A 27,522-nucleotide genomic window follows, 5' to 3' on the forward strand; every position below is an offset into this window, starting at 1 on the left:
GCGGCTCACAGAGAGATGTCTTTCCGCTCGTCGCGCCACCTTGCGGCTGTGCTGTACCAAGTTTGTAGGCGCCGCCTTTTTGGGTAGCGGCTGTCGTGAGGGAGAGTCGCCGGCGACCAATTGTGAGCGGTTGGGAGACGGCCATCCACAAGACGACGACACAGGCACGGGAGACGACGACGACGAACGGACTCGCCAGCCAGCCTGCCCGACTGCCTGTCCGCCTGCCTGCCTGCCTACCCGCCCGCAAGCAAAGCAGCCAGCCAGCCAGCCTACATGCCTGGTCACATTTCTCACAAGCGCTAGTAGTCGTTCAAAGAGTGCGCGCGGACCAAGTCGAACAGTCCGACAAATTGACAAAGTGACAGCCAGAGGCTCCCGACCGCTCGGAACTCCACGAGCCGAAAGTGTTCCAAGCTCTGTCCGTCTGTCTGTTCATCTGTTCGAACGAGCGACCGACCGTCAGTTTGTGCATCCGTCATCGGTCGACGGCAGGACAACTTGTCGCCAGTGAGGCTTGCCCTCCGGCCCGCTGCGCCTCCACGATGGTCGGCTGCCGTGTTTGTTTCCTCCTGAGTTGAAGTGACAGTGCCCGATGTTCCGCTACGTAGACGTCATTCATTCAGAGTTTTTGGTCGATCACTTCCAGTGAGTGAGTGCGTGGACGAGTGAGCGATCTAATGACTGAAAACGGGACCCACGACTCATTCAAGCAGTTAATCGATTGACAGATGTCCGCACAACACACAGATCAACCGGACAGGGTGGCGACACCGACTGCGACATCGGTCTTTCGTTCTGATCGACGTCCGACAACTCTAGAGGAGAACTGACTCATTTTCCGGAGCGGGAGGATACAGAGAGGAACTGATCCTGAGTTCACAGTGTGTTCATTGGTGCGTGCGTGCAGACGTGCGTGAGTGCATGTGCATCCCCAACTGGAAAAGTGTTTTCGCTCGCCGTGCTTAGTCTCAAGGTGAAGGTGGATTCGTAATCGACACCCCGCGCGACACCTCAGCCCCGATCCAACCTTGCTTCGATTGAAGAGGGAGGACGAAGAGTTCGAGGATTCAGCGAAATTCAGAAGAAATAGAGGGTTTGAATTTGAGTGGAGCTCGATGTGAGCATGCGGTCCACAGCCTGTCCTTCTGGTGTTGCTTCTCCCAGAAGAGCTGAAGATCTTCCCACAGCCGGCGCCGAACAATTCGCCATGAAACCACAATCTGCTGGTAAGTTGAGGACATCTTCTGATTTAGACCATTAGAGAAGCTCGCCTCAGAAACACCGATCTCCTAGTTTATGGCTCAGTTCGACTTGTTGTGGTCAGACAGCAGTACTTCCGCTGCAGTGGGTGCGGGGGAGGAGGGAACAGATGAGCTTGCCATGGGATCTTCTTTTGCTTGACGATTTGTCGTCCAAGATCGAATTGTATTTGGGAGAACCGAGCTTGAAGCGACCCGAGTCGAGGCCTCGGGCTAGAGGAGGACAAATCGAGAATCTTCCGAATGGGTTGCGTTCCTGACGTGACGAGAATCGAGACTGGGAAGGGTTTCGGATAACATGCTACGCGCACGGAAAACGTTTTGCTTGTGCTCATTGCAACTTTTAACTGTCCGGTTTAGAGAATCGAAAACACCACCCACGAGTGGAGGAGTGCTCTTCCAAAAGCTCGCCGCGACATAACTCAATTGAGCGTATGTATTACGTACGAGTTGACATCAGAGAATGAATAGGATAGAAAGAGCGTATAGAAAGCCGTAATCTGCATGAGCCGTTTGCGGAATGAACTCCCACATTAAGCAAAACATGATGGAAAATGACGGCTACAGCAGATAGAGATGGAGCCCGATAGCTTTGCTGCTCCATCATGCTCGAAATTTCAAATACCGCAGTCTCTCCCAATAATTCGGGTTCCGACAATTCAAAATCAACTGCCCCCATGGAGCGTCATGTCGAGTGCAAAGAGTGCAAAGTTCTGCATTCGGAAGAATGATGAGAACTCTCCTGAATTCTTCGAGATATCGATGTACTATCGGTAGCTCTCTCAGAACCGGGAGTAGCAGCTGTTTGGTGAGGTCGCTGCTTTATGTGGCGCGCCTGTCGGCCATGCTGAGGACACCCTGCGACAAGACTCCGCTGGAGATCTCGGCGGGCCCTCGAGTGCTGGTGGAAAGAGGCGACAACGGTGGGTGACCTGGAGGCGGGCCTTGGAAAGGGACGCACTAATCACAGAGGGACATGGGACAGGGGACCAACCGACCCACCGAACGACCGGAAGACAGCCTGACAGACAGGCAGGCCGCCACCCAATGCAGTTTTATGTCTCATCAATAGAGGCCCTCTCTCTCGCCGGACGCCGCCGCCGGTGCGGCCACCGTTCGATCGGGTCCGGTTCCCCTTTTCTCGAGACCACCGGAAGGCCAAAGTCATGTACCGCCACCCTCCGCGACGGCGTGCCTTCCCTCGGCGTAATATAGCCACCCAAGGAATTTTCCGAGTCGACGAAATGAGGCTCCGATTCCTCAATCGAAAGAAATACCTAGATAGGTAATCGTTGGAGGGCTGCCGGACGAAGTACAGAAGTTATTGCCGAGACGCTACTCTCCTGAACGAAGCGCATCGAATCCACGGACGTCGTTTTACTGCGGTGGCAACACGTTTCCCGCAGATGTCCTTGGCGGGGGAGGAGTGTCTCGGGGAGCGCCAGCGACGTGGCAGCCAAATTCTGACAGGGACAGATCGTGTGTTTGTGTGTGAATGAGCATATGGCGACTCAGAAGAATTGTCTTTCTGTCTGCAAGCTTGACTCGCTGCTGACAAATCTGTTCCCTTCGTCCGCCTGCCTGAGCGTCCGCCTGTTTACCTGATCGCCTGTCCGGCCGTCTGCCTGCCCGCCCGCCCGCCAGCTCGCCTTCCTGCCTGGACCGCTGTCCATCGCTTACCAATTGGCCTTTGTCCGTTTCTTACAAGAATTCTGGTCGAAGAACGACTCGACTGGTTTTCTCCTGTTCGCAGGCGGGCGAGCGAGTTTATGCGAAGGGTTTACATGCGTCGTAGAATTGTGGAGAACTGACATTATTCTGGCGCAATGACTGGAAACGACGGCGGCTTGAGGCCAATCGTGCGGTGTCAGTCCGTCCGACGGCTTCTCAGAGTGCGTCGAACACCTTCCATGCGGGAAGCGTCCGGAAATTCGGCGGAAAAAAATGCGTACAAAAAAACGTCAGTATATGACTTTCGGCGTAATCGAGGAAGACGGAACCGCTCACGAGCGCCGCATCGTCCGTCGCTTCGAATTCGTGAAAGTCAAATGAATATTGTTGATTTGCTCCCAGATTCGCAGCAAAGATTATACGCGGCCACCGCAACACGTTGAAGGAAGCGACATCGAGCGACTCCTTCAATTAACAGGTCGATGGGTCATCTTGCCCGAAGCTCACTTGTGTCGTATGGCGCCGTCGAAGCAAACTTGGGCCAAGGATGCCGATCCGCTGGATGAGACCACGATGTTGATCGCTCGACCGATGCATCCCAGCCATCGGTGGCAGCGGCGGTGGTGGCTGTTGGTACGACAAAGTTGGCACGATGGCGACCCTTAGCGAAATTACGGCCCGTTGACCTTCGTCCGCGCGACAAGACAACTGATGCCATGCGGAGCCATCCATCGCCGGCTTACAAATAAGCAACAAATCCATCCTCAGCTTCAATGGTCAGCAGTGACAACGAGCACAAGAGCCTTGTTCTAGTCGTTCGCGGTCCGCGAAGCCAGTGCGAATAGTCACGATGGGGAGAGAGAGAAAACGCGACAGAGAAACCTCGCGCACGACATGGCTGATGACAGTCCGACGACAGTTTCAGGAAGATCATGATTTCATGAGACACTCACGAGGGGCCTGCTGTCAGACCTGACCTATCCTATGCAAAAAAGCGCTGCTCGATGTTGTCGTTCGGTGATGGTCGTCGCTTAGGTGGTGGTGGTGTCGGCTCCGAAGGCGAACAAATTCTACAGGTCAGCACGATCTACCCTGAGCGGGTTCCAGTCGTAACAAAGAAGAAGGAACAGGAATCTGGGTCCCGATTTGTTCGCCAAACAGAATGTGACACGCTGTCATTAGTGAGGCCACGTTCGCATGTCGATCGCACCTACGGCGAAATCTCTCGAGAACCTTGATCGGGAATCGCCTGCTCGCACTCCGCTCCATCGAACCTGAACGAGCCATTAAGCGAGTCGATTCGATTGTTTTTCAGGAGAAAGAGTCAATCCGGCTCCGTCGGCGGTGGAAATAACGCTTCCACCCGTGGAACCTACGACGACATCGAGTGTACTTGAAGTCGCGTCTTTAGTGCTCTACGCGACTTCTGCCATTCCGGTTCGACTTAAGATCCTTCTCGACCGGCTCTTGTCAGCTCTGCCCAGCGGCAACCCTAAACAGGTTCTCGACGCCTTCGGGTGGACCTACGACGAGTATCTGCGAGGATATGTAGATCAGGTTAGTTGCACCTACCGATAATAATAATTATCTCTGTTGCGTTCGTCGTGGTCTGGTCGTGGTAGGTAGTTACATACAACATCGTTTCGTGGTCCCTATTCACGATGCTTGTTGCGGCGTTTTTCGCGAACAGCAGTCAGAACACTCCCGAAAGCTCGACTTCTTATGTCAGGCCCCAAGTTCCCAAAACAAACTCGGAACACTGGCGCTCAGTTCGGCTCCTAAGTGAGCGAATTTTCGACGACGAAACGAAGGATTCAATGCGCTTTCCGTGAAGCGCGGCCGTGTCTTTGAAAGGCCTTCACGATCTGCCGGCCGACAGTAACGGCAGTTTGCATTTAAGTTTTTTCTCCGCTCGTCGTTTCCCTCCCATTTTATTCGTTGGACATTCGTAAGTTGGTCGTGTCCCGTGTTTGGACTGGTGGCCGTCCACAGACCCGTACGAGTGTTTGTCAGTTGCTGCACTGTCCGTTTTTCTTCGAATCGGTAGCTGCTGCAGAAACGGAGAAAAATAGCTAACTCTTTGGGCACGCTTCAACACGACGTTGTCGTGCAGGTAAAACTAGCTCCGAAGTAGTTCTACACGAGTTGTCCGGATCGGATGAAGGAAGGAATCTGCAAGAGGAAATCACTCTTGTGACTGCTTGGAGAGAAAAAAAACGGTGCGCTCAATGTCGTTATGCGTGATCGTCTAACGGTCGATTCCATAAACAGAGAGGAGTTTTTCGCGTACACCGATCCCTGCTCGCCGGTTTTCGGGTCGCGTAATCGGCCTGATCCTCATAGGCAATCCCATTCGATGGGACCGAAATCATCTCCCGCGGAGAGCGCTTTCCCCGCTCCGGGAAAAATGGAGCGTAAAATACGTTGGCGGGCTTCATCTCCGTCTTTTTCCATTCATTCATCCATCCGGCCATTCATCTTGAATTCTCCGCAATCGAGCGGAGTCGAAACTTGAGACCCCCTCACGTCTTCCACCATTCTGCGGAATTTGACTATTGGCGACGCCTTTGAATTCCGTCACGTGAGTTGATTAGTGTCGTCACCGGGTTCGGATCGATGAAGCGCTTCGAACGACGTGGTCACCAGGTGTGTGGAGATGATAACATCAAATAATAACATCTAGCTCAAGTGAAGCGCTTTTCTTCATCTTCGGCGTCGTGGTCGTTACTGTCGTAGCATTCAAGACGCAGGCGACAACAGTCCGGTGCAGGCATGTAGTCAAGCAGCCAGCTAGCCAGCCGGTTTCTCGGACAGACAGCGTCATACCAGCGGTGTCCGAAAGAAAAGATTCTCGCGTCATCGTGAAGTACCGTCCGCCGGCGTCATCTTCGTGACATCGGACCCGGATCACCAAGTCCTCGATCAGATCGAGCGAGCATCCACTCAGTTGTCCATTCAGCTGAGCGAGTGGCCGTGCGATGTGAGGGCCCGTCGACCGATGAAGATCTTCGCTTCAGGGACAGAGTCTTCCGAGCTCGTTTTTCCTGAAGTTACGCCTTTTTCTCGATTCGTTTTCCGCGCTTCCAGCGTCGTTTATTCACTGCCGCCGCCGCCGAGCGATCGAAGGTTTCAAGTGCGGCTCAAACTGCTCGAGACGCTATAAATAAAAAAGAAGGTTCCTCGCTAGGAGCCATCGGACTCCGAGCAGACTCCAGGCAGACTCTCGCTATCTGTGTTCCTCTTGGTCGTGCAGTGACGGGCCTAATGACGGACAACACGTGGACCGGCAGATTGGAGAGACATAAACCAGATCACGCCTTCATTCTGCCTCTTTTGCCTTTCACCCCTCGGTCGTTCGAGCCCTGTCGGCTTGCTTCCGCGTCGAAGTTTCTTTCAAAAGCGAGAGGGGGCATGGGGCAACAACCCGCACGGTGCAAAAAACCAAAAGCCAGTCGAGAACGCACTCCGAGGAGAGCTCTTCATGATTTCATGACACGCGACTATTTGCTTTGTCGCTGTGCTTTTGTTTTGCTCGGCGAGAGGAGCGCGCCGAGACAATTGCTCCGCAACAATGCCTCTGCTGGGTGCAGTAACGCGATTTTGAGAACATATAATTTTTCTCACTGAGGGCACTCGCTCGCTACGCTGCAAAATCCCCATTCCTTTCCATTTGGTCGAATTCTTCATTCGAGTGTACTCATCGATCTGACGTGAGCGATCTGCGGCTGGGTGGAGGGGCTCGCGCCGAGGGACACGGCGTCAAGATCGTTTTTCCGGTCGTACGATGAATTGGCTCTGCGTGGAGAAGGCAGGAAAGAACAACAACACCCGGTGACGACAACCGAAAGAAAGACACCCATCCAAGAGCGTGCCATGTTGCCCTGCCCTTTATTTCTGTGTACTCGCTCAATTCCTTTCAATGTTCCGTCATTGCCAAGTGCGGCTGCTCCGGTACAGAATAGGCGATTCAGAGGTATGCCACATGCCACTGATTTCGGGGCGAGGCGGTGTTGGCGGCAAAGACGACAAAAGTTGACGACTGTCTCCAGTCGATCCGGACGAGAATTTTCTGTCGAAAGTCCGAAGACCAGGCGTAGTCCATGCCGGAAAATTTCCGAAGCGGGACGCCTAATTGAAAAAAATCGATGAGGAGTAGATCCCAACAAGCATGGGAGTCCTTGTCATCGCGGTCGTTAATTGCTCCATGTGGAGCTCGGGAGGGCTCTACGCGACGACTGCCGACCTCGTACATCCGACATCCGCTCTACGTCACCTCCCTCGATACACACCCGGCATCCTTTCGGCGCCGGCCTGCTCTGTTCGTGGCTCGCTCATTTTTGCCCGCTCACTCCCCCTATGGAGCATTTGTGCACACAATGTCGAACGAGAGGAATAGTGGAGCGCGTGCGGCAAAAACAGCGCCAAACAAAGGGTTCTGACCACCCTGCTCGTCTCTCGGATGCCAGTCAACCAGACTTCGGTCGAGTCACCGCTTTAAGGCTCGCCAAGAGCCCGCAGGACGGCTGCTAGATGACGCATTTCCGCCACTGCAGAACTCTCCTCCAGAGTCGAGTCTACATCCGGAGCATTGCCGCCGTCGTCGTCCACATCGTCTTCGTGCAAAGGGGGAGCGAGGAGCCGGCACAGTGGCTCGCTGGCAACTCCTAAGAGGGTGGTCTGGACTCTTGTACTTTCCCGTCGCTCTCGACACTCGAAAGACGGCGTCGATGGCAAAACGACATCGTGCTACCGAGGCTCCTTCGCCTCTCCGTGTCCGAACCCCTGCCGTTCTCGCATTTGGTCGAGATTCTTTGGTCTCCCCATCGAAGAAGGTCTCCTGAAGGGTCACGCACTGCCGGAGATTAGGAAGGAGGAATCACGACGAGAGACTTGGGAAATCGAACGACAGGAACTATTTCCGTGACTGTTCCGTCGTAGTGGTCGTCGGCGTGCTCGCCACGGACACGTGAGAAGAACGAGCGAAATGCAGTCCGGAAAGAAAAAAGTTTCGGTCAAGTTAGTCAGTCTGCTGCTGCGTGATCATCAAGTCGAAAGCATGACGATGATCATCATATTGTTCGAAGTATGAAAAAGGGAGGAAAAAATGCCGTTCGTTTCGTGTCGACGGCAACCCGAGCGGGAAACACGAAGATGAGGAATTGATGTTGAAAAAATGGAAAATCAGATCGAACTCGTTAGCAGCTCACAAGCGGCTCGGGGAGGAAAGAACAAATTCACCTCGACGAGCCGGCCGATAGAACGGACCGACTGACCGACGAGCGAAGGAACCCTGGCTAGGCTCTCGAGATCCTTACCTTTGGGTGTCCGCTCGATGGATGCTGTCGACTGTCCATCTAGAAACCATTAGAACGAGTTTCAACGAAGAGCGCAGTCGATGTCATCGTTCACGACGACGATGCCAAAGACGACGACGAATTGAACATAAGCAGATTATTCGGTCTATCCGTCCGTCCGCGCGTCCATTCTTCCATCCATCCGTCCATACATCGGCGGGTGACTGAAACGAGCTCGGGGAGAGACTCGAGTGACGGTCCCTGGGCGCGAATGAAGACGAAAAAAAACGAGGCTCGTAGTAGATAGATTCACAATGATACCTGATGTCTTCCCTTCAATATTCCATTCTCTCGTCCACCCGGATGAAGCAACAAGTTGTGAACAGGCAGCCATGCGAACGAGAGCAGCAACCAGGTATCGCAGTCACCCTTACGACGACGACGACGACGTCGAATCGGACGAACAGACTGGCAAACCAGACAACACGACACGGCGGTGGCGGCGGCGACGACGACGACGTAGAGTCTCTTCAACCGATCACGCTGCTAGCTTTTGGTGTCGTCGCCCACTTGCTTGACTGCGTGCCTATCTGTGCTCGCCTGCCTGCCTCAGTGACTGTGCGTAGTAGGAGTCGTCGTCTTCGTCGATCTTGTTGTTGTTGTTGTCGTCATCGTCGTCGATCTTGTTGTTGTTGTTGTCGTCATCGTCCTTACCATGATCGTCGTCGTTGTGAACGAAGATCAAGAAAAACCACTACGACCGCCAACAAACAGACAGGCACAGAAGCAGCGGTGGAATTTTCGTGGTGGCATACCTGACGGCGACGACGACGACGACCGCTTTGCAGTCCACTTCGATGTCGGCCGGCCGGCCGTCCGGAGTGAGCATCAGTCTCCGCCACACAAACCCAATCATCACATCGGTCGGACACCGATACGGGGATTGCGACGACTTGGAGTGCTTTCCTCCCCGCGATCGCCCGCCGACGGTTCCATCGACGACGATGAATTACCGAAAAGCGACGAATATCATCTCTGATAGAACGGTCAGCGGGCCCATCCGAGCTTCTCGAACATGTTGTCTGTAGATCTTTCCGACCTCCACTTTTTCTCCGCTCGGTGCTCTACGGATGTTTGGGCACCCACCGGTATGGGTCCGGTGGCGGCGGCGGCGGTTGTCATCGCCTGAGCTCGATGCTTGTTCTGTTGTGTTTACCCTCCCTGGTTCACAATTCGTGAACCAAAAAGCTTCATCTTCGGCAGTTGTTGAGTAACCCACTGTCGTGGTGTTTCCTCCATTCGATTCTGGACCTTCGCGGTCGGTGGACGTCGGCTGTGGACTCTCATCGGCCAAGCGACTTTATCGTTGTCGCGTATTTCGCTGACGGTCCGACCGTTCCATCCGAAAGTTGTCGAAGAATTCGTGTCGTTATAGGCGATTTGTATCGGCAGCAGCGTCGGCAGTGGCGGCGGCGGCATCGGTCACCGACGACCACAACTTCGGATACGACGCAAGTCAAATACGATTCTGCTCGCTTTTACTGAATATGAAAATTCAACAACAAGGCGCGCTGTTCACTGGGTCCCTTTTTTTCTCCGGCAATGTTTCCCATGTTGGTCGCTGGTCTATTTTCTGCGATTGGGTCAGAAACGACGATGTGGAGAAAAGAGTCCGTCGGGGAATCAGTCACGAGAATTCGTCGTCGACCACGCCATTTCAACGGTTAGATTCGGTCGTCGTCACCCACATGTTTCGATGATATGATTCCCCGACGCCGGTGAATAAAGTAAGTTCGAACGATCGGATCTAGGGAGTCGAGTGGCGTGAGAGAGGAATTCCGCAGTTTCGGAAGCTTGGCGTATTGCACCGTCAGATTAACGTTCTAGAAGGATTCGTGATCACCGCAGTTCCATATTTGGGACCGCTTCGGTGGCGACAAGCCAGAAACCAGCGAATTGCAAGTTGAAATATTTAGTTCCCATTGTTCCGACGTGTCTCTCCTCGGGTCGTATGCGCGAGCGAAGGGAACAAGAAGTGAATAATTTTCTGCGCGTCAACTCCTCGAATTTCTGGACGAAAGGTGCGCCTAAAAGAAACCCTCTGATGTTTTGAGTGCAGAGTCTAATTCACATTGTCCCCTCTCCGGCCCCACGCTATGTGAAGCCATCACCGGGATACCTGTATTTTATTCAATTCCATAAAATCCGCGGAAAACATGGCTGTTTTGATTCCGCTAGCACGGATCGACATTTTGTGTCGTCTTCCAGCAAGCCAAGTCACCTTTTTCCGCGCGGGAGGGGGCACCCAGCTGTTAGCCGCGTGGTCGAAACATTACTGAAGCGTTTGACATTGAAGAAGCACCTACCTACGTCACACAGCGGTTCCAGAGATTCCCGATGCAAATCCGTGATCGAGCATATGCTAGAGATCTAGTGTGGCGAAAGCGTCGCCGGAAAAAACGGAAAGCTCCGAAGGGCCCGAGTGAGCCACGATTGGCTGAGGACCTAGAAAGTCCCCGAAGACTCAGAATATCACGGAATCAGGATCCGACGAGATGTCTGCCAATCGATGGAAACATCGTCTACGCCGCAGTCCTGAGTTCCGACTGCCCCATGATGGACGATAGGGACTCGGCTGGAGCATCGTTTCTGTTATGGAACGGAGTATAGAAACCATCCACCTTGGAGCTCTGTCGACATTGATTCGATAGTTTGTGCGAGGCCTGGGAGCCGATGTGACCGAAGGGTATTGAGTAAAAAGGAATCAGATCATCTTTCGGGGAGAGCGACATATTGCTCGTTTAAATCGAATGCATTCGACGGTCGGCGGAGTGTGATGTTGTCGCTGTCGTGATCCGTCAGGAACACTTGTGTCTGCCAGCAATAGCAACGACGGCCGCAGTGGCACCAACGTATGATGTAGATCATGTTTCGGTGGCCAGACAAGCAACGACCGAGCATACCTCTTGCGCGACGGACGGCACATGATTTAGTCGGTGGAACAGCAGCACAGACAACAACGGCCATTCCGACTCATGTCATCTCCTGTTCTCGAATCGAAACTTAGATTGATGAACGGGACAGAATGATAGATAGATATATGTTCCTACCTACGAGAGAGAGAAGAAGAAAAGCAGATGCGCTCCATTGAATCGCCCCGTGCCGGTCACCTCCGGCGATTCCACCGAGTTCATTCTGATCGCTCTCCCTTCGGAAGGAAAATCCCCCGCACGGCAGCATCCCCTGTAACTCCCCAAAATGCGGAAGGGCCCACTCCGGTCTCGAAAGCCTTCCCGAGGAAACGATTCGCGCCCACCCGGAGAATTGAGTTATAAAAATGTTGAGGTGTGGGCGCAGTCGGTGTGAAATAAGGATTTCTCGCTGTTCGTCTAGGGCAAGCTGCGACAGACCACAAGCTCGAAGGCGGGTCGAGCAGTCGATAGAAGGCGTGGCAATGTGTCCGTGACGACAACTACGACGACGGTGGCGGCGGTTTTGCGGCGGCGCTTGGCGCGCTTGCCATTGTCATTCGGTGACATCTCTCTTCAGTGTCGAGCTGTGCGCCATGCCTTCATGGCGCCGGCCGACAGCGCCATCCTAATTGATTCACCCACAGACACACTGGAATCCGACGTGTTGAACGACGCGGTATCCACTTCGATATAGATTGATGCGAACTGGAGTGAGTGGCTGTGACGGCAAAGACTCCACGTAATAGGAATGGGAAAGACTTCTGCCACCAGAAATTGATTCGGACACAGAGAGAAAATGATGGCGTTTGCGGTCGCTGTTGACCACGGCACCAGCCGACGGAGTACAATGGATGACAATTCTGGCTGTTGATCTCGTTGTGGCTGCGAATGTCTTTTTCTTCCATGGCTTGACACTTGTTGTTCAGTCGCTCGTCCGGTAAGTCCGTCCGTCCATCCGTCCGTCCGTCCGTCCAACCGTTCGTCGGAAAACCCTGGATGGATAGATAAATAGATGGCAGCTCGGCAATTCTTTTTTTTATTTTCTTTGTCGTTGCTGCAGAACTTGTCCATCCCGAGTCGTCGTCTCTCTCACCGTCGCCCGATGCAGCGCTCGTCCATTGGTCGCCGTCACTGATCCAAAGTGACATTCGTGTTCCGAAGACGCGTCCGCGGAGCGGATCGAGCTCAGAGAGCGGCCGCGGAATTCGCCGACGTCGCGGGATCAACGCACAGGATCCCTCCGGAAACTCGTGCCGCTGTTCCCGCACTGCGAGCCGCCTGTCGACGGTTTCCGACACCCCCGACACGGCATCGATTTCATGTCGCTCAGCGATCGAAGCGCTGGCGGTCGCGGCGACAACATTGCGGCCGTCGCCGCATTGGACAGCGCGACGTTTGACGGCCGCACGGCGCTACAGCCGATGGCGGGCGATCAAAAAGAAATTGCCATCGAAAATTATTGTCAGAAGACCGAAGCATCCGCGGACGAACTCTGTCAATGGTCCCATTCGACCTGACTCGCTCGTCGTGACAGCCAGCCAGCCGACCGACCGACAGACGGACGGGCCAGCATCTAGTCAGTCAGTCAGTCAGTCAAAGACAACCGGACACACAGCGGAGCAAGCGGATGACAATTCACGATTTTGGACTCTGTTGTCGTCTTCAGCGGTGCCGCTGGTGCTGTTGTCCTGCTGCTCATTTTCCTTTCATTGGAGGCAGACGACGACGACGACGAAGAGTCGGAATGGCCTTTGTCCATTTTCGATACGACTTCGATCGGTCTTGGACATCATTGCCGAAGCGGTCGTCGTCGTCGCGTTCAGACATCACGAAAACATTGAAAATGACTTTGACAACATTCATGGAGAAGATGACAAAAAGAAACGCGCACCGCCGCCGGTGGAATCGTCGCCCTGGTCGGTTGCTGCTCCGATTCGCCTGAAAAAGAGTACTGAAATGCGCGACGACGATTCAGAGCGCCCCGTACAACGACGGCAGCGACGGTTGCCGCGGCCAACGACGACAACAAGCACCCGAGAGCTTTTCTAGAAACGAGAAGAACAGCTTGATTCGAGCAACATATACAAAGCCTCGCTAGTTTCGATTTGTTTACACCGGACCGGCCCGCCGCCGCCGACGAGCGAGCGAGGAGCTAGCCGACGACGGCCAACGATATAGTAGTAGTAGGCTTCAAACAGCGGCGTTTGTCAGCTGTTACGCACATGGCCCATACCCTCTGCGGCCGAACAAACGCTGCTGCTGCGGGCTAGTCCCTCGCTCGAAGACGACGACGAGGAAAGAGATGTCGTCGTTGTCTTCTTCTTTTTCTACTCGTTCTTCCAATGCTTGTCGTGTATACACACACGAGCGGAAAGATAGACACCCGCGTCGAGAGACACAATGCTATTAGCACTGCCATCAATAAGCGACACCAAACAGAGAAAGCTTCCCCAAGCAAGTTTCTCCCAACGACGATAAAAAGGGTGAAATATAGGCCCGCCGGCCGCACAGCGGGTAAGCGGAAAAAAATCTTGAGTCTACTCGACAAAAGAGTTTCGACTTCGATCGCTCGGAGCATCTCCGGCGGATAACGGTTTCCGCGTTCTGTTGACACCCGAACGGTAGCTAGTTCGTCGGAATGAATAGACGACATCTCTCTATTCACACGTCGAATTCATTCTCTGACGCAAACGAGCGGAGTGAGTCGTTCGTTGACGGACTGCCGTCGCCCGGACGTGTAGAGAGAAGAGGATTGCCCTTCAGGAACAAGAGTGATTCTGACGGGCGGGCGTTCGGACGGGTGGGTGAGGTTTATCAAGCGAGGTGGACTGATGATATTCGGCTCGAATCCTCTGTCTCCCATTCGATCTTCGAGTTTAAGCGACTAGACTGTTTACGAAGGAAAGCACAACGCCGTGCTGAAAGAGATCCACCATGACAAGCAACAGCACCGGCTCGAAAACACAGCGCCGGAACTCTTCCTTAGCTTGCGTCTAGCTCGTGCCGACCCGACCGATTAACGTATCAGTCAGGAAGTTCTTCGCCCCAGTCGGACCAGACCCTTTCCTTTAGGAATTCCATCGACACAGGACGGCAGCTCGAATGGGGAGTGATGCAAATCATTTGGGAAGATGATCATTATCTAATCCGATTGTCTTTCTCTCGATTCCAGGATCCAGGCCGAGCCGTCATTGACAAGTGGGCCCTGGTTAGCCGGGACGAAGAGCATGTCGTACTCCGGCAGTTCCTCCGTTTTGCTGAAACTCGAGCGTTAGCTCGCCAGTTCATGTTGGCCGACTCCGCGATTCAAGCCGCGGCCGAGCAAACCCCAGATCTCAGAAGACTCTTCGAAAGCTCAGCCGGAATCTTGGGCTCTCAGCAAAGAGCAAGCGATCTCATCCAGCAGAATCTTTCGGACCCGACGTCCGTTAGTGAACCAAAGCAGAAAGAATCCACTTCTCCCCCGACGTCCGCCGCCGCACTCGCCGCAGCCGCCTCGGCTACCGCACCCGCGTCGGGCCTTACGGCGGCGGGCGCGTCGCGAGCTTCGAGCTCATCGTCTCCGAGCTTATCGATTGGCGGCGTTCCCGGCAGGACATTTCCCAAAGACGAGGGAAATTCCTCCGGACAGGACTCGCCGTGCTCTTCGAGTCATTTGACGGTGTCCGCCGCGACGCCTCCCGCGACCCACAACTCATCGCAGAGTTCCCCGCTGAACAAACTCCAAAGCATGCAGCCGTACGATTACAGGACGCACAAACGTCATCCGGCTGCCGACGACCGAAGTAACGCCACGAGTCCGATGTCTTCGCCGCCTCTGCCGATGATGATGCAGCTCCCGCAACCGTTCGCCCTGAACAGTCTGAACAGTCCGGACATGAGTTTGACGGACGACGGAGGCTCGGACGACGAGTTCAGAGACTCGGCGATGAATTTGTCCGCGCCCGAAGCTCTGCTCGCCCAAGCGAAGCACCTCCATCAGCAGCAGCAGCAGAAGGACTCGTCGTCTTCGTCCTCGAACACGATGAAACGCCGCTGGGACCCCATGGTGCTAAGTACGTTAACTACGAATCCATCGACCGGTAAACGCAGAGTGCAGTGTCACGTCTGTCTGAAGACATTTTGCGACAAAGGTGCTCTGAAAATCCACTTTAGCGCGGTCCATCTTCGTGAAATGCACAAGTGTACCGTGGAAGGCTGCAATATGATGTTCAGCTCGAGGCGTTCGCGGAACCGTCACAGCGCAAACCCGAACCCGAAGCTCCACACACCGAATCTCCGACGAAAGATCAGTCCGCACGACGGTCGTACCGCTAATCCGTTCCCAGTCCTGCCGCCAAGTGCTCTACTGGCGCTTAACGGAACATCGCCGTCGCACCTCGGATCGGTGTTACAGGAGGGTTTGCTGAACTCGAAACTAGCCGGCTTTGCCAACGAGTACACCCAGAATCTACTCGAGCAGAGCGAGTCGCTCGGTGGCGTTCCACTCTCGCTCATAAAAAACTCCCCCCATCAGGCTCAGCCTAATCATCACCATCATCATCATCAGGCTCAAACTCCTTCCCCGCAGCCGGCGTCGCCGATGCTCGAGGACAGCTCATCGAACGAGGGTATTAATTTGTCGATGAAAGCCATGAGTTCGAGCAAAAAAGACAACAACAACATCCATTCCTTCGAACACAACGGAAGCCAGGCGAAAGACAACATCAACAACAACAACTCTGCCTCCAGCAGGAATTACGGCAGCCAACACGGTCCCTCGTCGGCTGGCACCACCTCCGGCAGCGCTTCGTTGAGAGAAGCCGGCCTCAACGACATTCCGAGGCACTTTCTGGCCGCCGCCGCCGCCGCCAACAACAACGACTACTCCCGCTCTCTGTACGGAAAACCGCCCCGGAGCATGCACGCCGCGTCCCCCGCGACGAAAACGCACCCCGACGCGCAGCCCTTGTCGCTCACAATCGATAAGCCCCGGAAACGGAAGGCCCTCAACCCGACTCGGGTAGCCGTTGGACCCTCGGACGACGAACTTCAACGACGACCGACCAGCGATGACGATTCGTCAAGCAACGCCAGCGAGGGGCCGAGGAGCAAGAAATTTCGCCGATTCGATCGTTCATCGAAGGCAGGAGCGAGAGTCAGCGACGACGATGACGAGGATCTCATGAACACTAGCAGCGACGTTTCCAAAGACGGCTACGACGATCTCTCTTCGTTGAGCGCACAAAAAGCAAAGCAGCTCAGAACCGAACGCGAGTTCCAGGTCGCCGGCGGAAATCGCGACGACGACCACGATGTCGTTGTCGACGACGACGACGACGAGCGCTCCTGGAAACTCGATGTGGACATGAGTGCAATGCAAAACGAACGCTTTGGTTTCGAAGCTAGCTATCCGTTGCTGTTGATGAGCGAGAAGTTCCGCCGCGAAAAGCAACTGCAACAACAGTTGCCACGACAAACGGAACTGAAGTCTCAGAAATCGCAACGGAAACAACATCCGGAGGATCTTCGAGAACAGCCACGTCAGCAACAGCGACAAACGAAGGCTTGCTCTCGACGAGCAACAACCGACAGCCAGCGCACAGAGGCAAATTACGGCGACGATTACAACGACGGAGATAACGACGACGACGATGATGATGATGATGAGGATCGCGACGATAACGGAGCCGACAGGCACAAAAAGGACGGCCGCGACAAGGACTCTAGGCGACACGGAAAACGAAACCGTGACGACGTACTCGCCAACGAGGTCGACGAACACGATGGCGGCGACGGCGACGAGGACGACGTCGATGATGATGATGATGAACACGAGAATAACGTCGAGCGTGACGTCGACGAAAACGCCGACGAGCTCGATGCGGAGGATGATAGACATGGCGACGATGATAGAAAACCTGAAATGATCATCGAACAGCATCATCCGAAAACAGCATCCAACAGACAGAAACAGCAGCCGCAGCAGCAGCAGCAAGTTCCGCCCTCCAGTGAAAATCCATTACGGCATCTGGAGTCTCTCTCAATGGGTGCTTTCACTGCGGGTCTTCTCCCTGTGGTCCGACCCGGTGGCGTTTCATTTCACGCACCCGGACTCGGGCTTGCCGACGGGCCCCTCAAGATCGAAGGCCGGGTTTCGCCAGCGAGCTCTACGGACCAGCACATGGCGTCCGTTTACAGAGACGCGGCTAACGGCCAGGCCGAAGTTCCCGTCGACAAAGAAAACCCTAGACGATGCACCGCGTGTGGGAAGGTTTTCCAGAACCATTTCGGTGTCAAGACGCACTATCAGAACGTGCATCTAAAACTCATGCACCGATGCACCGTAGATGGCTGTAATGCCGCATTTCCATCGAGGCGGAGTCGAGATCGTCACTCGGCAAACTTGAACCTCCATCGAAAACTTCTGTCTACCTCAGGAAGTCAAAGTGCGGGCAACGACGTTCCCGCCGTGGCTCCCGCAGTCGTCGCCGGAGCACCGTTCGGTCTCGACAAGGTGTTTCCACACGGCCCGCCGGATTTTTTTGCGCGACTCTACGATCCGCAAAGTCTAGCCGAAATGTACCAAAGGCTACCGGCTGCGGCCGCCGAAGCCGGTTTCGTATTTCCGACGGGACTCGGAGCTTTCCCGCATCTCTTGTCGCAAATGCCTGTCCTCAACGCGGACAGAGGTTCACCAGCTGTTAGTGGAGGCTCGCTCCACTCGAGATCGCCGTCGCCCCCGTCTCCAGGGACAGGTGGCGGACTCAGGCGTACGGACCATCTAGATAAAGTGAAACAGCGATGAACGATTCGATCGTCCCGATTTTAGAGAAGCTAGCGTGGAATATCAATGAATCCGGGTGAATGATAGAGTCGACGGCGTCGGGAGCGACGATGCCCCAGGTAGCTGTAAATAAAGAATAAAGATAGTTACACGATAGCTTCCTTCTCTCATGATCGTGGGAATCATTGGAAAGAAAAAACAATAATTATTGCGGTATTAATTATTACTGAGTGATTTTGTGCAACGACGGAAGGACTGTAGAGCAACCTACCGACATTGTGTGTGTAAAAAAAAGGAACACAGTAGTGAAAGCGTCAGCTGCGCTCAACGAGGCAGACATCTGAGCTTAGTTGATTTTCGTTAGCTAGTTGATCAGTCATCAAGTCAGGGGTCAGCATAGTTTATTAGTTGTTTGAAAGTCACGAGATTAGGGTGTCCTCGAATTCCATCTCCGAAGCTCGAGTTTCTGCGGCGCCTGAAACGAAAACTGGCATTTATGTAGAAGCGCTCGGCCTGCAGCGACATGATTGCGGTTGAGCGATAGAGGAATGAGTGTGAGAAATTGTTCGGGGTGTCACTCGGGTCGCAGCTTAGTCGGAGCCCACGGCTCCGGTGCGGCTGAATATCAAAGGAATCTAGTGATATAGTAAATGCATTTTTCGGGACACGCTAATCGACTCCAAAAGAAAAAAAAAACCCACTCAAACCCACTCGAAAGTTTGGTTTCTCTTAGGTAGAGCAGGAAATAAGGCCACAAAACGCTGTCGTCCTAGTGAACGATAATCGGGTGCATGGCAACTGGGAATATTGCCCTTATTTAAGACCTTATGCTAGAGTAATTGAAACACAGTCGATTAGATGCTATCCGCGACGAGCCGACTGGGAGTGAACTGTTGAAACGGCAACGTGGACAAAGGAAACTTCGTCGGAAGCAACCACAGTGATTGTAATCTCTGCATTAAGCATGATGACTGAAAGGAGAGTGTTTGATCCGTGGATTGTCCTACGGATCGATCGAATAAATCATGAGACACTGTCAAGAAAGTGAGAATGTGCATTCTTCAATAGGGCCCTCTCTACTCCGGCGAGGCTTGCCCGAGAGAGTTTTCTTCCCGCAGTATCGCGACGCAAGCATCAAATAGCTGCAAACCTATGCTTTCGAACCCGAGGGCCTTCGATCGCTCAAGAAATTCCAAAACAAAGGTGGCTGAGAATCCTCTCCACGCTCTGGGACGCATGCGAGGTCACCGAGGTCGGGATCAGGCATCCTATCCGAAGACTAGCGTTCCGGCTCTGAGAGGGGGGAAATTCCGGTGGGTGGGGTGGGGGAAGAAACGACGTAGGGTCAATTCTAGGCTCATACGGGGATAACTAGCTGCCGGATTCGAACAACAGCAGCCTTCCGATCTGGGAGCTCACATCGTCAATAAGATATTTCGGATCCGCACAAGACTCTGACACGGCGAAGAGCTCTTTGGAATACTGCGGTTGTCACTGCTGGAGTCCCCTTACGAAGTGACCATGTCGATCGGTGGAACGTTCCCTACTGCTATCGTGGAAGCGAAACAAGGATGAAAGAGTTCGTTCAGGAGGAAAGAAAATCGGAAAGGCCTCATTCTTTTCGAATCGGGCCCTACCTTTCCTTGTTCTGGAGGGACGTCTCCCTGGTTTTAGAGTCTATCTCTCTATTCGATATTTAGGTGTTTCCGATTCTCAAGTAGTGCTTGAAGAGTAAATGAATGAAGCGAGCATCGATTGGAAATGATCCAATGCGTCCTAAGAATCATCCTCAACATCAACAAATCGGAAGTGCCTTCTTGGAAAAGACGTGCTTCTCTCTATATCGAAGATTTTCCATCTCGAGAGCAGAAATGCTCTTCAATGATAGCGTGCTTCTCTTCTGACTGTCGGGTAGCCTGCGGAAGACAATAACAACAACGGCCTAACATAGAATCGGCTACAAGGATCTGAAGGTCGAGTGACCCCGGCTTGATTGGTTGCCGCCTCTTTTTGTCATTGGATCATGCTGTCGAGCTTAGCCAGGGTTCACACTCTCTTCTGGATTCAGCTTCACCGCCCGTCCTTCCGTCTCTCCCGCCGGAATATAGGAATTCCCTGCTTCAATACGGAAGGGACTTTTCCGGCTAGCTGGCCTGGCGAGACCCCGTTGAACCGCTCCTCGAGTATCTCCGGGGTTCGTCGGTCGGCGTCTTGAGAAGAACATTGGAGCTCATAAAGGACAAGGGGCTCCCTTAGCTCGAGGTGTTTGTCTTGCCTTTGGCCACAGCTATGAATCGACGCATTTCGGCATGCGGTGAGCCTCTGAATGCGGCCGTGATGATGATTCCGGTTTACCGAGCTAGTTAAAAATCCACTGGTTTGTTTGGTAACATGTGATTGGCAAATTGGTCTTGCCATCATCGACTGCCGATGTGTGCCGAGACAGCCAGGAGCGGGACGAGCGGGAGCAACGTTTTGCTAAAGGCTTAGTTAGGTCCTCCCTCTGTATACCATGTCAGTGTGGGTGGCTTTCGGTCAACATCAGGCAACAGAAACGATGCCACCCAGCGGCGTAGTATCCCAATGTGGACGGATCCCATGTGATGCAATCGATTCAGCCCTCGCGCCCAGTTTCCCCAATCATATCGGCTTCATTAAGAATAACCCGTTTATGTCGCACCCCCTCTTCCCCCCCAAACGCCGACGTCGCAGTCGTTCTCGTCGGCGCCGATCGAGGGATTTCTAAGTCTGCGAGGACCCGGGGATCCGTACGCCGCGCCGGGCCGATGCGTCGAGGCTCACACGCGGAGTTTACCCATGCAGTCAGGAGAGAGCATGAGGATCCCGGAATAATGGGAATCTACTCGTTGATCGGAGTCATTCATCAACTCTGCTTGCCCGTCAAGCTCGACAGCGTGGTGGCTCTGTAACGAAGAGCATATCCATCGACGTCATCGTCGCCGATATTTTCTATGCTTGTAATAGTGGTATTGCTCGCTCGGTCACAGAGAGGAGGTGTGCTCAGGAGCAGCAAGATCTCAGTCGAGCATGTCTTCATCTTTCTGTGTCTCTCCATCGCTCGCCTCGAAAAACTATCCTGGGAAGGGCCTCCGGGTGCCAGCTGTTAGACACTCCGAGGAAGATACAGCACGCGAGAGCGTGAGAATCCGAGTCCTAGTTCGCCGGAGACTCTCAACAAAAAGTAGTATCATTTCGAATCTGAATCGCTCCGGCTCATCGAGCAGAAGTAACTAATTGCGACTCATCAATTTCACGACTGGCCTACGTATGCGACGCGTACTCTGTCCATTGCGTTCTGGTCGATCTCGTCTCGTGATAGATCGACCGGCTCTATAGCGAACCTTAAATCCTCCGTGAGCTCCGGTCGGTCCAGCCCTTCTTTCGCGAGGCTTTCAATCGGAGTCGAGCAAAATCGTCCGGAATCGACCCGGAAAATCTACCGAAACTAGAAGCGAAGATAAGGTGAGGGAACAGAACTGACAATGCTCATCTCAGGCCTGCGATAGACGAATACGTATGCGAAGTGGTTAGCCACGCAGCGTAGCACGCACGATTCCTAAAGCGTCTGCTGCTTGCGATAGAGAATATGCTGAACGTGACCGACGCGCGATGGGAAGTTCGCTCGGAATGGCCGGATGCCTGTCTGATCGGTTCTCGCGCGGCGTTCGCTCTTGTGACGTTCTCCAACTTGACAGAGAGGAGCTCGGTCTAATTATTGAGGACGATCGCATTGTCGCTCTCGGTTTCCGAGTCAACCTCCGTGAGCGAATCCCTCCTCGACTCAAAGCAGCAGTAGAGCTTCAGTATTCTCCGTTGGCGTCGACCGTATCCCATCTTCTGGAACGAGTCGCGCAGAACCCGTTGATCATCGCCAAGTCCGGCCGAAGCGCATTTGAATTGAGCGGCAGATTTATTTTAAGAGACGACAAAATCAGCAAGAAACATCGTTTTCGTCCACTCTCATCGTCCAGCTGGTGACGCGCCGCCGCTTGCTTTCGCTGATTTCTGGAGTTTGATCGCCAAACTGGGGTCCCGTTTCTCGTTCCCTCGGAAGGCTGCCGAGTCTATCGCTTCTGCCAAGAGAGAAATAGAGCCTGAAATCCAAGGACAAGTGCCTCCGATGAAGATCCCGTGTTTGCCGAAAAAAATCGGCAACAAGATGGATTTTGTGAGTCAGTCAGTCTGAGAATTTTCTGGGGGTCACCCGGCTTTCTTGCGAGTCATTGCACAGGATTCCCTTGAAGCCGCGTTCAGGCGTTATTTGCTTTCGGTTAATCAATGCCGGCACGGAACGTAGATTTTCGCAGGGGAGCCCACCTCAGTATCTTAAGCGACCGGAACTTCTCCGGAGAGCTCAAGCCTCACGTGAATGTATCTGTCCTTCAAGGCCGTCGAAGTGATCGATATTGGAAGCGGCGGCATGATCACGGGATTTCGCGAGCTGACCTCATTCGCAGGCGACTTCGCGTTGTCTTACGTCACGGTGTCGAGTGAACAGGATGCGGAAGAGCTTGCCACGTGAGTCCATGCTCTGCACTCATTATCGTCGTAGAGAAGAATCTCACGTATTCGCTACTCTCTTCAATTCTCACCTCCGTTCCAAGTTCGATGGTCGAACAACGCGTGGCCGCTTGCGTTCATATCTTCCCCAAAGTGCAATCAGTTTATCGATGGAATGGAAAGGTCGAGAAGAATTCCACGGTGGGTTCCACTTCCCTCGGCTACGCCTCTGCGCGCCGCTCTCTAAGTTCGCTCCCGAGGAGAACCTGATCACCATATTCCTCGGGAGAAGATTTCGAATCGACCGCATGGCATGAGACCTCTCGCAACATTCATTCAGGTGATGATGTTGGTTAAATCTCCAACTAAGTCTCTCAAGAGTATGACCGACTTTGTGAAAAAACACCATCCGAAACACCATCCGTCCAGGGGATGCGGAATCGTATCGTTCCCGATAACCGAAGGGCAACACGATTACTTCCAATACTTGTACGATGCCACGACCGGCGATGAACACTAGGGATTCGCTGTGAATCCGCTCGCAATTGAATGACTCGGCTGAAAATCCACTCGCCGTGGGAGACTCCTGGCTGTGAGAGGAAATCAAGATCAGAAACCAAAATTAAAATCGTCCGAAAACCATGATAAGAGAGAATTTCGTTTCCTTCATTCCCGATTCCGGGGTGTGAAGTTATCGATGAAACTGACCCGCGACGGGAGGCTGGATCGGAAACCCCGGCGTTCCAAGGGATATCACCCATATGTGGTTTCGATATTCGGGAGAACGAAGCATTCCAGCGCTGAGAAAATGGGGTACGATACATCTCAATCTTCAGATTTGACCGACCGATTCATTCCGTTATCCATCCCCCGTCTCCGCATCCGAGCGGCCATTTGACGCAGAGAGGAATAGGGAAGCGGAGCAGTGACGGAATCCTCGCGGCCCGAGCAACATCGCCCGCGATATTCGAGAGTGGCCAACGAGGACCCGAAGACCGATGGACGAGTGAGGGCAAAATGAAGTTCCGGAGCATGTCCCGATCGGGCGAAACTCGGTGGGTCGCCTGTGATGTTGCTCCTCTCGCTCTCTCGTTCTTATCTATTTATCCTAGCGGAGGATAGCGCTATTGAAAGGCCACCGTGGTAGCAAGAGCATCCATAGCAGCAGCTATCGGTCAAATGTGAACTTTTTAGATGCTATTATGCTGAGTTTATGATGCATCGGCGGCAATATAATTCTCTTCGTTCTCTTCCCATGCTCCTGCTGCTCCTGGGCGACTAGCTGCATCGACTGAGGAGCAGTGAGTGAGTGAGCGAGTGAGTGAACAACGATCCCAAGTTACTCCGTGCGGGGGCCGCCGATCGTGGCGTCCATGGAGCGAGAAGCTCGCGCCGGGGTCGAAGCCCCAGTGGATCTTCCTCTCGGCTCATCCTCGCCGATCATAACAATCTCTAACAAACTTTACCCCAACTTATCCCGTGGCCGTCGTACGAGCGACGCCGATGCCTACGAGGGCTATAACGGCTATGCACCTACCCCTATCCCTTCCCACGGATCCTTACAGTGCGCCATATCCGAGCAGCGGTCCCGGCTCGCCGCCAGGCTCCCTCGCTCGCTGGATGGTTAGATCGGCAGCAACTCCGGTTTGGGTCCTATCCCTGCGTTCACAAATGGGATGTACTAAATCAACGCCACGACCAGCTGGAAAAGCCGGGCTCCGATGTGCGCTTTGACGGAGTATCACATCGTTTAGTTCTGTGCCCTCGTCGTACGCACTCCCTCGGGCGGACGTCTCAGTTGACACCGACAATAATAATCGATAATAATAAGCTGATCTAACAAATTATGACTTGATTGCCGCTCCCACAATTGGTTCGCACACGGTGAACCTCGTCCGGACCTACGCGAGCAGAGCGGCGCGTGTCGTCGAGCGTAGCTCCGTGACGAGGATTTTGAATCGCAAGAGAGGCTCCGCCGGATCTTTGCAGCAGGAGTTTATCTCGAAATTCCTATGGGCTTGTCATGATCATCCGAGGGATCGGAATCAATCCCAATCGATCATCACATTGCGACCGACACATGCTTTCTGTTCATCCTCAGCCATAAATCCGGCTCGCTTTGCACACAAGGAATCGACGCTTGTTTGTATAACTGTCAGCAGCCACTCGGTCGGTGTGTCAAGATCCCTGACGAGGTTACAAATGTCCTCGGGTCGAAGTTGCTCCTGCCGCTAAGACTACCTCTGCTGCTGCCGTCGAGGAAAAGACATGTTTGTTATGTATCGATAGGAGTCGATAAGCCTGCTTTTTTGCTTGCTCCAGCGTCACAATAAATCATGACCCGAAGCGAACCAGACTGCAGGCAGCAATGGCCACTGGACTTGAGGAAAGCCATCATCCGACTGACTGACATACAGACAGACAGATACAACGCGTATCTTGCCAGCCCACTCCTTGCGCCGGCTCTCGTTAGACACACTGAAACATTGAAGACTGACAGAGGGACCGACTGACATTGCACAGCGGGGATCCGACAAATTTCCAGTTCGCGATGTCAATTTGTCGACGCACGGATTTCGCGACGACAGCTGCTCACAATATATGTACAGGGACGTGCAAGATACGGCTTACAACAACGATGCAGCTATGATAGGTTCATGCATGATGACCGTTTCAACTTATTCACCGTCCCGGCGACGTACCGGCCCAACTCCGTCGAGCAAGGGGCAGGCGGTGAAAATTTCTCGAAATATTTCAAGAAGTTCCCAGTCATCGGCGGTTCTCCATTGGGCAGCGGAACGAGCCCGAGCTCAAAACACCCGGGATATACCTATTTTGGATTGATTCCATAACAGATTCCGCGTGAGGTTCGGATTCGGATTCTCGTCGTCAGGAAGCGCTGGACAGTATCCGAGTCTGCGCCCGATCCAAAAAACCAAACAAGTGGAATCGCTTCGCCAAGCGCGCCGCTGCAGTGTATGTAAATATTATTCGTTCCTCATCGGATTAATAACAAGCGGTTCCATCACGCAAAGGAGCCGCGTTCCTCTGGCCACGGTGTTGAACCGAACGATTCCTACTACTATATCAGTCGAAGCCGCACACTTCGCTGCTTCCCATAACGAAGATCATCAGCATCTGCTCATTGCAATTCCCGCCGAAATTAGCGGACGATGCGCGTTCCTCCCCTTTTTAGGGAGCATCAGATTCGAAATCAAAAAATAGTTTCGGACTCGATGATTCTGTCGGGCTCGATGTCCCGGCAATAACCATTCGTGTCGATCACTGACGCAGCCTCAAAGCTCGAGAACCCTCGCAAGACAACGATGGACGTTTCCGAATCGTGAGAAGATGGACACGAGAACGAACTCACTTCCTCTTATAAGTATCAGTTAACTTCAGAGTCCGCTCAGAGAGCGCGGACCACACCCTCGACGATTAGACCGATGATAATAATATGAAGGTCGGGGTTTGGACATCATTGATCACGATGACACTTGGAGAAATCTTTCGAAAAGCACAGAGCCGAGAATCGCACTCTGCTTCGAAATACTCTCGAACGATGGCAGCTCGAGTGCGCTCACCGGTCGTGCCAAATCGACGAGAAAATTGTATAATTCCACACTTCATAGATGACCAGTGCTGACCGGTCGTCGCTGAAACAGCCCCGAAACACACTACCGCGACCACTAGTGCTTTTTTGTTGGGTCGGCTGCCAAGAAGTGGGTAACGGGAAAAGACGGAGTGTGAACCTGGGGGAAAGTAGCTACGGGCGGAGACGATTGCAACTATTATCTGAGTAGAGCGAAGACGATCCAGATCAGAAGGAGAGGAAAGAAACGAAGAACTTCAAGTGTTAAATGAAGCTTGCGCGTTTGACGCCGCTCTAGAACCGCCGACGCTCGCTACTGTGAGCCGATTTGATGGCTCAGAAATTTCGCTAATTTCACGCTTCGCAATCGCTCAAATTGTTAGATTTTCAGACGCTTCGCTCGTATAGGTCACTTGGAGCGGGGCCATTGTAAAGGTGGCTCCTCTGGAACCACGGTCAGATGCTTCCGGAATCCGGAGCGACATTTCGAAGACCCTTCGTGGGCAGCAGGGGGGCGGTTAGGAAAAGCGCCGAGAACTCGAGCAGATCTCTTCACGTCAGCCAAGAATCTCTTTCTCCATGTGAACCCCAGCGTCGGTCGTCGATGATTCCTGCGAGTCAGCGAGCCAAGACCATTCTTCGTGACCAGCCTGGTCATAGATGACGACGTCTTGAACGACGACGACGTCGCAATCGTCCCCCGTGAGTGGATGAAAGAAACAAGTGAGCTATGGAAAATTCTGAGTGAGACTAGATTCGACAAGATGTGATAGCAGCGCATGCGACGATGACGACGCGACGGTGGTATTCTGCTCTGCGTCCGTCCGACCGACCGACGACGCTAACTGACTGAGTGAACATCTCTGTTCGGAAAGCTGTGCAGGATGCTCTTCAGAAGCGGAGTCTCTCGGAATAATGCCGCCGCCGTCGTCGTCGACAACAGCTCGAGTCGACATTCGCACCCGACCAACGTCACAGTGGACGATTGCGTCTGAATGCCAAATCAGAGAAAAATGGATCACATCGCACGCTATGCGCGACGTTGTGCCTCCTTGGAGACTCGCGGGTATCGACACGCGGCTATCTCGGCATCGACGGAAAAATATCATACCCCGTAATTTCGCTGGAGATGTAGCGGTAGGCTCGCAAGGGATGTTCACTCGATCCGAGAGCTGAGGTGCCCAGTGTTCCCTGACCACTCGGACTGTCCAGGTTGTGGGAGTAATTGTCTCGTAAAATTCCTTCTGGCTCGGCAGACATCCGACGGAGGAACGCTTGAAGGTCTGAGCAGCGAGATTCGTTTTCGGCCAATTAAGAATCGGACCGTAAGATGTCGCGCTCTAGGGAGATTCGCTCGACAACAGACGACTACCGGCGTCAGTCACGGTCATCGCACCTCGATATTATTTTCTCTCGTCCACTCATCAACGAAAGAAAGCATTCG

At 53.5% G+C, this 27,522-nt stretch overlaps 2 protein-coding genes across 2 annotated transcripts; both read left to right on the forward strand.

Moving 5' to 3' along the window:
- The first annotated feature begins 1,126 nt into the window (after positions 1-1,126).
- Positions 1,127-18,117, forward strand: LOC100903755 (disco-related basonuclin zinc finger protein). The gene is made up of 5 exons (XM_029111870.1): positions 1,127-1,229; positions 4,249-4,490; positions 14,372-16,451; positions 16,584-16,951; positions 17,120-18,117. Exons 1-5 carry the CDS (start codon positions 1,127-1,129, stop codon positions 17,984-17,986), a joined length of 3,660 nt encoding a protein of 1,219 aa, XP_028967703.1. The 3' UTR covers positions 17,987-18,117.
- A 4,238-nt stretch (positions 18,118-22,355) lies between these two features.
- Positions 22,356-23,006, forward strand: LOC100903898 (divalent-cation tolerance protein CutA-like). Its single transcript, XM_003744870.1, has 3 exons — positions 22,356-22,504; positions 22,591-22,687; positions 22,827-23,006. The coding sequence occupies exons 1-3, from the start codon at positions 22,356-22,358 to the stop codon at positions 23,004-23,006; spliced, it is 426 nt and encodes a 141-aa protein (XP_003744918.1).
- Positions 23,007-27,522: the final 4,516 nt, after the last annotated feature.

This window comes from Galendromus occidentalis, unplaced genomic scaffold (genome assembly GCF_000255335.2).
Source record: "Galendromus occidentalis unplaced genomic scaffold, Mocc_1.1 scf7180000077475, whole genome shotgun sequence".
Taxonomy (NCBI): domain Eukaryota; kingdom Metazoa; phylum Arthropoda; class Arachnida; order Mesostigmata; family Phytoseiidae; genus Galendromus; species Galendromus occidentalis.

Bases quoted from the DNA above. Each gene is read 5' to 3' on its own strand.
- LOC100903755 (XM_029111870.1), top strand. From the start codon at position 1,127: ATGCGGTCCACAGCCTGTCCTTCTGGTGTTGCTTCTCCCAGAAGAGCT. The intron at 4,491-14,371 runs GTTAGTTGCACC...TCTCGATTCCAG, and splicing joins TGCGAGGATATGTAGATCAG to GATCCAGGCCGAGCCGTCAT. The intron at 16,452-16,583 runs GCGAGTTCCAGG...TTGGTTTCGAAG, and splicing joins AAAGCAGCTCAGAACCGAAC to CTAGCTATCCGTTGCTGTTG.
- LOC100903898 (XM_003744870.1), top strand. From the start codon at position 22,356: ATGTATCTGTCCTTCAAGGCCGTCGAAGTGATCGATATTGGAAGCGGC. The intron at 22,505-22,590 runs GTGAGTCCATGC...CTCCGTTCCAAG, and splicing joins GATGCGGAAGAGCTTGCCAC to TTCGATGGTCGAACAACGCG. The intron at 22,688-22,826 runs GTGGGTTCCACT...ACATTCATTCAG, and splicing joins AGGTCGAGAAGAATTCCACG to GTGATGATGTTGGTTAAATC.